This window comes from Priapulus caudatus, unplaced genomic scaffold (assembly GCF_000485595.1).
Source record: "Priapulus caudatus unplaced genomic scaffold, Priapulus_caudatus-5.0.1 Scaffold22, whole genome shotgun sequence".
Classification (NCBI taxonomy): domain Eukaryota; kingdom Metazoa; phylum Priapulida; class Priapulimorpha; order Priapulimorphida; family Priapulidae; genus Priapulus; species Priapulus caudatus.
Window position 1 is genome coordinate 927,106 of NW_014577083.1, and position 10,909 is coordinate 938,014.

Consider the following 10,909-nt stretch of genomic DNA (forward strand, 5'->3'; position numbering starts at 1 on the left):
ATGCGCACTTAGGAGCGTCCAGTTTCGGGCGAGCGTCCAAATACTACGGTACAGGCCTATTTAGTTCAAATTCAACAAATAACGCGATCTTGCATATCTTTGATATAGAATTGCCTAATATTGTCTTGTGAAACGCAGGTGGTACATTAAACTCTTAAGGATACACTCGGGGGTTACGGACAAGTACCAATGTAAAGTACTAAAGGGAATTGCCACATAACTGCTCATCCACAGGCACTTGGAGCGTCTCAATAAAATATAAATTATAATGCTAAATAAATACGAAATCTATTTACTACCATACTATCCAAAGTCTTAATGTTTCTCTACTCTCTTTCACCTATTATTGCCGACAATTTTCTGTAAATGCCGTCCAAATGACATCTGCAATACACGCTGGCTGCCGCACGCTAGCTGCTGCACACTGACACATAAATATCTAGGGTAGGAAAGCGTGCTGCAAAATTCGCTCGATCGTGCTCGCTTGATTTCATACGAATTCAACACAAATATTCAACCATTCTACTCTGTCTTTGTTTCTATTTGATGAACAGTGTTCACTTGTTATAAAAACATACTGTGTGTGTTCGTAACCGAGCTGTGTCACGCAAAATTACACAAAGCCTAAAGAAATTCTCGCGTTCACTCTCGTTGCCCAGTTAATGTAAATGGCTGCAAGTACAGGGCTATAGGCGGTGCACTGCCTTTTTGGGAAACTACCACGCTGCTTTCCAATTCCCGTACGAGCCTCGTCAAAGCCACCAGTGGAGCGTTGCAATAATGCGGCCGCAAAAATGAGGTCACGAAGAGCGCCGGTGGGCGTTTCCTGATTCCGACAGCCATTTACATATACTGCGCAACAGGAGCAATAACACAGACAGTATGTTTTTATAACAAGTGAACACTGTCTTTCAAATAGAAACAAAGATGGATAGAAGGTTGAATATTTGTGTGTGTATTCGTATGAAATCAAGCGAGCAGTCGATGCGAATTTTGAACAGCCCGCTTTCCTGGCCTGCTATATATTTATGGTGTCAGTGTTCGGCAGCAGCGTGTGTTGCCAGATTGTCATTTGAACGCATTTACAGAAATTGTCGGCAATGAATAGGTGTAGAGAGAGTAGAGAACATTAAGTAAATGACATTGGTTTTGTTGGGACCCATGTTCTCTATCCTTGAACCGGCTGAGGTCTAAGCAAGAAACTCAATTTTAACGGGTGGCTAGAAGACGTTTTAGTTTTTACTTTTAGAAGTCTTATTTTTTTATTTTTTTATTTTATTTTATTTCATCATATACAATACATACCCCGGTACCATACTTTTTTTACAATAAAATATTTTTAATTCATAAAATTGGATACCGTAACTACCAAGGATATATACACAAAAAGCATGACTAGCACACTGTCACTTATTTACATTGTGGTCCTTGTTTTGCTATGCCTTGAATCTAACAATTACACTACTATCAGCACTATACCTACCCTATTCAATATTGAAATATACAAATTTGTAGTTTTAACCGGTCATACAATATATGGTACATTCTCATAAGACGATAACAACTTTTCTTATGCCTAATTTCAGCCGAATTCTTTTAGCGAAAATCATACTCCTCTGCCTCTAATGTTTCTACCTTTTTCATCAGACATTTCTTAATACTATACTTAAAACTAGAATAAACAGAATTTCTCCTAACTTGCTGTAGTAGAGAGTTCCAAGCTTCAATTGCAGTATAAGTAAAATAGTTTTTCTCACTCAGGGTTCTCCCCAGGATAAAATTGAAACAGGGTGGAGGAGGGAGGAAAGGGGGGGGGGGAGGGGGAGGGGAAACTAGGGGGGTCCGGGGGCCTGGTCAAATCACTGGCAGCAAGAACAAGTCCGCAGCTACAGCACACACGCATCTTTTGACTATATATAACAACGTTATATATAGTTGTTATAGTAGCTATAGTTGTTATAGTAGTTATATATAACTAGAGCCAGTGGGTCGAATGGGAATTTTTGCTGAGGTGGCCCCTCAATTGCCAGTAGCAGCAGCGCCTCCAAAGCTGACTCACTCAGCCTGTTCCTCATGTAGCCATTCCCATTAAAAAAAAAAATGTTGTTTTAATCGGGGCGGAAATAATTTAAACGTGGTGCAGCGATTGAAATGGGGGGGGGGGAGTTTTCCCAAACGGGGCGGGCGCGCCCGGTTTGCGCAACATAGGGAGAAGCCTGCCACTGCTTCCTACCCTCGGTTTAAAAATAGACATCTCACCTTCTTTTGTATTGAAACTATGTACTTCTGACGTTAACATGAAACCTGTCATATACTGTGGACCAAGATTATGTAATATTTTAAAAACCTTATTGACCTTCAGTTGCATTACCCTGAACTCTACAGGTACCCAATTTACAGCCTTGAACTCTCTAGCACCTATGTGTGCTCTAGTACCTAGGTTGAGAACACATATCTAATGGCTTTATTTTGACACACTTGCAGCTTAGCCCTTGTGCGCTTTGTGAGACTGCTGTACCATAATACTGCTTGCATAGTCAAAATGACATTGAATTAAGGCAGAAACTAGTAATCTTTAACTTACTTAAACTAGAAACTAGTAACTTTAAGTAACTTAGTTAGTAACTTAACTAAGTTAAGTTAACTAAGTAAGTTAAGTTAGTAAGTTACTACTAACTTACTAGTTAGTAGTAACTTAGTAAGTAACTTATAGTTACTAAAGTTAGCTTAACTAAGTAACTTAGTTAAGTTACTAAGTATAAGTTAAGTTAAGTTAACTAAGTTAACTTAACTAGTAACTTTAAATACTTAGCTTTTCTGGAAAGAAATTTCAATCTATTGTTAACATTTTTTACAACCTTAATTCCCGTTACCTCACCACTCATGGAGTCTTCCAAGTCTATTCCTAGATACTAAACTGTATTTTTATGTGCAATTGCCACCCCATTACATCTGATGTCCAGTTTTGGATTATCCCTGAGTTTGTGTTTAGTTCCAAGAATAATACTTTCTGTTTTTCCAAGATCATTGAAGATGCAAGGATAAATTATTATCATTGAGCCATTTATTAATGGAATGCAATTCTCTACTTAATTCTTCCTGTATAGCCTGTACCTCTGTACCTGAAACTACTAAGGCAGAATCGTCAGCATATAATAAAAGCTTGACGTTAACTGCCTTTGCCATGTCATTAACATAAATCAGAAATAACAGAGGGCCCAAAATTGAGCCTTGTGGTACTCCACATGCAATCCTTATTAGAGAAGGTACCTCCTACATCAGTTATTTGGCTTCTACCAGAGAGATAAGCACCGAACCATTTCACAGTCCTAATAGCCATTCCGATAGTTTTTAGCTTGGCTAGTAGAATTTTATGGTCAACGGTATCAAAAGCTTTTTGAAGATCTAATAATCGATAAGATCTAAAGTCTAGTAATAGTTAGCAGTATTAATTATTATATTTGTGTTTCAGGGTATAAATAGTTAAACAATGGCGGAAGGGCCAGGTCAGAATCATATTCTGGATGGTAAGGGTGAGAGTGAGACTGATGCTCATAGTCATAGAGACCAGACCACAGTTGTCGATCATAACAAAAACATTGACAGAAAAGGAGCGACCTCACCACTGAGAACTAGGTACCTGTAACTCTCCGTTAGAATTCTCATGTCTTATATTAGGTCAAATTTGCCCATCATATAACTGAAATTAAGAGTTGTTTATAAGATATTGCAGTCATTCTCCTCTTAAATTAATAAATAGGAAACACTTTAGGTCTGTATAGCCTGCAGCCGAAAATTTGCATTGCGCAACTTTGTCAGTGTACATGCACTTGTACTGGCACCACCATCGTTATAAGCAACGGTATAGCCATCAGTTTTAAAACATTAAAAAAAATTATTTGTAATGAATATTGAACAATGGAATTTTTTATGTAGCATAATTTAAACATTTTAACTGGAAATATGCAGTGAACCTAGGGTTATGTGTCCCTTTATAAATTAAGCAGTTTCGCCACTGATCCGGATGGTTCAATTAGTAATCTATGTATCCGAAGGCCTTGTGCTCCATATTAAGTTGCCCTCCAGACACCGATATGGATAGAGAAATGGATAATCAGTTATATTTGCAAGGGAGACGACATAAAAGGCAGTCGAACGAGGTATATTGTGCTTGAATATTTTGTTGTGAGAGTCGCAGCAATATTGCTAGTGAGCACATTTTAGTTAACTAATCTTTCTTGTTTTGCTATCAGGCATCAGAGTTTAGAGGATGACATCTATGATGAGAGAAACATGCTCGGCCGAACAACAAGTACAATTGTACACCGACGCCCACGGTCCATGTCAATGGCAGAAGTCGTGGAAATTGGATACCTTCGATTACAACAGGAGCTAAAGAAAGCCCAACAGGTTTTTAGCTCATCTAACATAGTCAGATGCAGCTTGTAGAATCGCATGAGCGTGCGTTCGTCCGGCCGTCCGTGCATCAACAGTTGGGCACAAATCTAAACGGCTTGACGTACGGATTCGAAAGTTGGGACGTGGGGGGTAATCGACGAGTTGGGATGTCGAAGCTGGGGGTCAAAGGTCAAAGGTCAAGAGGTGTAAAAGAAGGGGAACATTCCTCTTAACTTAAGGTTAGGGAGGAAAATGCAGAATTGCGGCACAAATCTAAACGGCTCGACCTAGGCTCGTGATAGTCAGTGTATAGCATTATGGTAGGAAAGCCATCACTGTGCCAAAATTGGAGTCACAGGTCAAAGTCAATGGGGCACAGGCAGATTTTAGACATTTTCTGAGGACATGGTCTGTACGGAGCGATTAAAAAAAAATTTTTTTTCAGCGGTGACCTAGCATTTTTATGGCTTTATTGAAAGGACCATGAAATGTACTTTCCGCTGACATGCGAAGAGTAAGTGTCGGATAACCTTTTGACCCTCAGAGGAGGGTTAAACATTGATTTGTTGACTGTTAACAAAGGACTGAACTGCTTTTGCTATTATTAGAGCCCATACCTGTGTGAATGTGAGGCTACAGTTGCACAGTTTTAATTGCAAAGGCAAATGTTTGTTGAACAAGGTTTACCCTCCTCTAAATCATATTATTTTCTAAGCAGTCTGTCTATAGCCCCCTGAAGGCTGAATCAGTGAATGCTAGCGTGGGTGGCAAAAACACAGGGCGCCCATGGCTGGCACTCTTCTAATTATAATTGTTGCTGCCAACACCTGCAATGCACATGTGTTAACTCACAGCTGAGCGAAATTATCGGCTGGCCTGAATTATACTTACTTGGATTTAGCCTGTAGGATTTCAGAACTCCCCAGGGAGCTAGTTAGGGTATAGATATCAAGAAGGGCAATGCCATCTTTTGATTATTGATTACACTTGCACGCGGCACATCTTTCGAGGCAACTTATAGGCCTAGTTTAAATTAGATTTTATTCTCATGTAACTTTGTTAAACGAATAAATTATAACTAGTACCATATAATATATATTTACATTTATCTTGAATCTTAACATATATCATGTAGCTATGGCCGTGCGTATCCATTTACCAGTTATGCGAACATAAGCTGTTACCATAGAAATATTAGAGACATGTGACTATATATTATTATTTCTATGACTGTTACACCCAGGAGCATAGGAACGAAGTATTATTGAGGGGGCAGTAAAAGGCATCATCGCTGGGTTTAAAAAAATAATTAAATAATTAAGAGAGAGAGAGAGAAAGTCTAAGATAAAGAGAGAGCGAGAGAGTAGTAAATTGAGACGGGGACAGGAAAACGGTGATACGGTGTGTATGCGAGCGGGAAACGGAGTACAATTAGGTTGTGCGAGATGGTGTGCAAGGGGATGGGAAGTGGGAGGCAGGGGGAGGGAGATGGGAGGTATAAGGGGGTGGAAGTGAGAGGCAAGGGGAGTGAAGTGGGAGGCCGGGGGAGGGAGGTGAGAGGCAGGAGGGAGGGAGGTGGGACGCAGTGGGGAGGGAGGTGAGAGAGAAGGACCCCCCCGCCCCCTCTAATTAAACTTGGAGATCCATGCTCATATGTTGAAATCTTTTATGTCAATGTCATTCATTAACTTGTATTTGAATTGATATTATATTGTTCTTGTTATTAGAATTAGCCCATAGAGATTAGGTGGGTGCGAAAGTCGGCATATGCCGGGGGGGGGGGCGCACTGTTCATTTCGCGCCCTGCATATATATGCTTCTAATGGTATATTTAGTTATAGTTTATATAATGAAAAAAATTTATATATATATATAATTATACGTATATTATAAATTGAGTATATACATTCTTATCAATTGGCAACCATTGTGTGTGAACTATCAATGTGTTCCTAGGTACAAATCTTGTTTTTCTTGGAAATTACAATGGATAAATGTTATGCTTATGCTAGTAACATGCACACCATTGTATCATACTGTTTTGGCAACACTGATTCTCTGGAAAGTAGCGTTCGTTCATGACAGTGCAATATTTGCAAGTAATTTATTCATCTGTCAGTGTCAAGAAAATCCATAACAGATTACCTACTGTTCACTGTAGATGTTGTATTGTGTGCAAACGTTTATTTAAATTACGAGCCACAAAAGATACTGTTGCCTTCCAGACTGACTTATCTCCATGGAACATGCATTTTGCCTCTGTATTAATTTTTAAGGAACTATCGTTGAAAGACGAAGAGGTGGACAAATTGTCACGAGTGCGGGACGAGATTGGCCTAGAACTTCAAGATTTAACAGCAAGTCTTTTTGAGGTAGAATGTATGCTGTAATTCATAACTTGTGATCCTTAATGTAGACTGTAAAGTAGGATTAGTGCGTGTTTGTTTAATTATGCAGTTTTATGGCAGTCTACAGTAGAGTACAAAATTTGAATTACTTTATCTAATACATCCTAAGTTTGAGCATAGATAGCATGTGGCAAGTAAGAAGGGATTCAGATGAGTTATTTCTGTTGTTTCAAATATAGTTAGAAAGGATCAGAAAGAATCTTAAAAATGGTTAATTTACTCTATTAAACACTAGCTGTCCCATGACTTTTGTAACCTTCAAGAAGATGGTTAAATTTTTGTTTCTTGACTCGTAATAATAATTAAAAGAAAGGGAAAACTTATGTAGTTAATGAACACATACGGACGCTATATCATGTAATGCCAGTTTATACTTGCTCAGCACCTAGGAGTTAATCTGTAAGTGTTACCTGATATCTGGTCATACATCTGTTTCAGGAAGCACACAATATGGTAAGAGAAGCGAATGAGAAGCAGGCACTGGCAGAGAAGAAACGTAAAGAAGCAAGTAGCAAGGCAGGTGTTTGAGAGCTTGGGATTGCATGCATAATGATAATCATATCTCATATATGATAAACCATATTTCCACCATCAGAATCAATTGTAAATAGTAAGCATTATTATCTGTTCTTGACGGAATGCGGCCGGGAATGCGCGAAGCGCCTGTCCGCGGTAACGCCGCGCCCGGAACGCGAAAACGCCGCCCCTTTTTGTCCCTTTAGACAGATTAACAGGAACGGCTCGAAAACGGGGCGGTTTCCAAGCGACATTTCGCGATCGACGCCTAGAGGCCATCTCTAAACGGCCCAGAACTGCTCGTGGGGGTCGCGCGCCTCAAGGTTAAGACGTAGTCGCTGCTACAAGAAAGGCCAAGACATGCTGTCAATCACTGACCACATGGTCGCTCATTGGTCGCTAGGCGATGACGTCGTTTGTTGCCGAAGAAACTGTGATCTCTATTACACGTGTTTTTACGAATACGGCGGAGCGAGAGATTGCAGACCCCTCGTCCCCCCGCGCTGCCTGTGGCGACCAGAATACGTGGAGAATACGTATGCATAACGATGCTCCCAGCAAAAACATGAGCCAGCAGCCTCCGCGGCGCCTGGCTGACGGTGTCACTCGCCGCTCGCGGAGTTTTTGCGCCGCTGATATTTCCGCGGCGCAAACAACATAACATTCTCGGTGAACGATGTAAGCACATGCCATTCTCTCTCTCTCGTCACTTCTGCTCCTGGTTTCATCTGGTCCTCGGTCGATGGTCATTCGGTGCATACCAACGCCTATATATGTGAAATCACTAACCCTTGATTTTTTAGATCAGCTTAAGAGAAATAAACAATGACCATACTACCCAGACAGGTGGCGCGTCTGACGAGATAAGCCAACATCTATAATGGAGAAGAGCGGAAAACGGGTTCTTTCTCGATTTCTTTGTTTCTAGGCGTTTCTTCTCCCTTGCTCTATCCGCGGCCCCCCCCCTCGACCGACATCTCCCCCTCAACCGGTTCCCCACAACCCTCGCTCTCGGCTCCCCCTGTTCTCTCCTGTCTCTCTCTGTTTCTCGTTCTCTGTCTGTGTCTTCTCTGTCCGGTGCCCCCTGGACTGCTGCCCGGGGTATGAAGTGTATGTGTACGTGCCTGGCTGCAGCAGCATTGATGCGTGTATATAGATACCTTATTGATATCTAGCGCATACTACAGCAAACAAATACACGCAGGGTGAGGAGACCGAGTAAAGGGCATGAAGTGACTAGGTGACAATTGTTAGTCACGGCAGGTGACAATATGCGCCAGATAAGGTACGCAAATGCGGCCGGTCACGGGACGACGGCGAGGATGTCAAAACGCGGGTAAATCTATAATCGAGAAGGCCCCCCCCCTCAAGGCGGCCGTAGCCGAGCCGGTGTACGTGTGAGAAAAACTGCGCGATGTTACGGTGCCCGCTATCGGATTTGCGCGCCCGCCCTTGTATTCGACGCGCAGATCTGTATAGCGGGCAGCGCGAAATGCTACGTGGAACACCCCGCGGTCGCGTGCGGCTAGCTCCCGCGGAAGTGTGCGGCTTTTCTGTTCTTGGCGGTCGGGGAATGACTTATTTTTTGCGCAACGCAATCTTGTACTCAGTCTCTCTGGATCGGAACCCAGATACAGTGATATCGGGACTCCTTTGTTTGATTTATTTACTGATAGCAGGTAACAAGTGGTGGCAGGAAACTGAAACTGTCAAGTTTCAATTACGTTACGTATTCATGAGTGCGACATTTACCTTTTTTGTCTTATACTTACAGATAGAAGTATTAGAGGCTGAGGTGAATGCTCTAAAAGTGCTTGTCATTACATCGACTCCATCGATGCCAAACCCTGACATGCATCCCCAGATAAACACTAAAAATAAAGGTCAGTGCATTTTAGTAATGCAATTTAGTTTCTGGGTGATGCACCCTCTTACAATGGTGGTCCTCCAACCTAGATGTAATAAAACACGTTGCATTTGTGATGTAACCGTTGAAACTCTTTTTAAACAGGCAACAAAGCCAATTTCTTGCGGGGTCACAAGAGGTCGACCAGCCACTGTGATGCCAGTATGAAGAGGGAACTTGCACTATCTCCCCCTGCAATATCCCAGACTCTAGTTGTAGTAAAGGATCATATTCAGGTGCTTGGTAGCTTCTTTGAAAAGACACACATTTGCCACACTTTGCTTGCTAAAACATTGTAAAAGGCATGTACAGATTGTACGGTGAAGTTGATATATCATTTGAATTCAAAAGTCACTATGGACAAATAATGTGATAAATATGAGTAACTTATCTACGAATGTATATTGTAATCGTAATGTTGATCAAGTTTATATCTGCTCTGCTATAGTAATATATTAAATCATTAAGGGACTTGGTTTACCAGGGGTGCTTGACGAATATGTAGTGGATTCTACATTTACTCTTATATTGCAGATTGACCCAGCATTATATCAGGAGTTTGCTGACTGGAAGGAGAATCCACAGATTGATCATCATAATCCATTCCTTGCGAGGATTTATGCAGAAGACATCATTCCCTGTCTGACATATTGCAATACTGAGGTCAGTTCAAAACCAGGATTTCTCATGTTTTTACCAATCGTTTTCATATTTTCTCGACCGTTCTGATACCTACCGGTACTCCTTGCGTAACACCAAATGTATATAGCGAGGCTAACATGTCGTAGAACACTCGCACATCATTCTTTTCACCAACATGTGCACCAATCTGCATGTCTAATTAAATTATTTACATATGTCAACAAAACTAGCACATGATTTTTGCCCTCACGAGACTGAAACGTACTATCACAATTATTTTAGTGTTTACTATCAAATTTTGTTTGTTATCTACTCCTGGTAGTAGGTAATAGTATATATAGGTAAATCGTCAAATTATTTCAAGGATTTTCTACTCAAGACTAATGATTAATGAATATTGTTTACTCATCAATGTTTATAACTAATGTCCATTTAAATGTAATGCTGTGCACCATGGTTTATTTTTCACAGTTGGCTAAGGATGTAGAGGAGTGTGTAGAAAGCAACACCCTAACAATAGAAGCTGTTCCAACAGATATACATGGACCACGGTATGATAAAACATGCCTCTCCAGTGGGCTAGACTCTGAACATCCACACTGTAATCTACATGCTATTTCCGTCCTTCCCCATTGAGTTATCCCGCAGCTAAAGTTGTGGGTGTGCAATGGTCTAGATATTTTTACGTTCATATTTTCTGAATCGTATATATTAAAACAACAGAACGAGTACGATTCGTTAGCATTAATTTAGTTGACTGCCTTTTTTAGGAAATGCGCTCTCACACAGGATAGTAGGATATGTGGCTACAGAATGAAAGTGGGTGATCTGACAAGCTGGCACAGCATATCACAACTAGCCAGAGACAGGGTGCGCAGGTTTACAAATATTTTGTGAGATTATTATTTGAGAGTTCTGCTCTTTTTAACTGATGATGCTCATATTACAACTTTATAGCATAAACTGAGGGAACTGGTAGTTAACTCTGTTGTGTGTGAAATTGTAAGCAGTAGCCTTCTAACTTTGTGGTCGAATAATG

At 40.8% G+C, this 10,909-nt stretch overlaps 1 protein-coding gene across 1 annotated transcript in view; it reads left to right on the plus strand.

Annotated features, from left to right (window-relative positions):
- Positions 1 to 29: 29 nt before the first annotated feature.
- The window catches only part of LOC106813070 (rab-3A-interacting protein-like), a 14,533-nt gene continuing 3,653 nt past the window's right edge, over positions 30 to 10,909 (plus strand). Inside the window, exons 1-10 of the mRNA XM_014817121.1 lie at positions 30 to 48; positions 3,473 to 3,636; positions 4,254 to 4,410; positions 6,675 to 6,770; positions 7,245 to 7,322; positions 9,097 to 9,205; positions 9,334 to 9,464; positions 9,763 to 9,891; positions 10,342 to 10,421; positions 10,641 to 10,740. Coding sequence (XP_014672607.1) covers positions 3,491 to 3,636; positions 4,254 to 4,410; positions 6,675 to 6,770; positions 7,245 to 7,322; positions 9,097 to 9,205; positions 9,334 to 9,464; positions 9,763 to 9,891; positions 10,342 to 10,421; positions 10,641 to 10,740 — 1,026 coding nt within the window. The 5' untranslated portion in view covers positions 30 to 48; positions 3,473 to 3,490. The remainder of the gene's footprint in view (positions 49 to 3,472; positions 3,637 to 4,253; positions 4,411 to 6,674; positions 6,771 to 7,244; positions 7,323 to 9,096; positions 9,206 to 9,333; positions 9,465 to 9,762; positions 9,892 to 10,341; positions 10,422 to 10,640; positions 10,741 to 10,909) is intronic.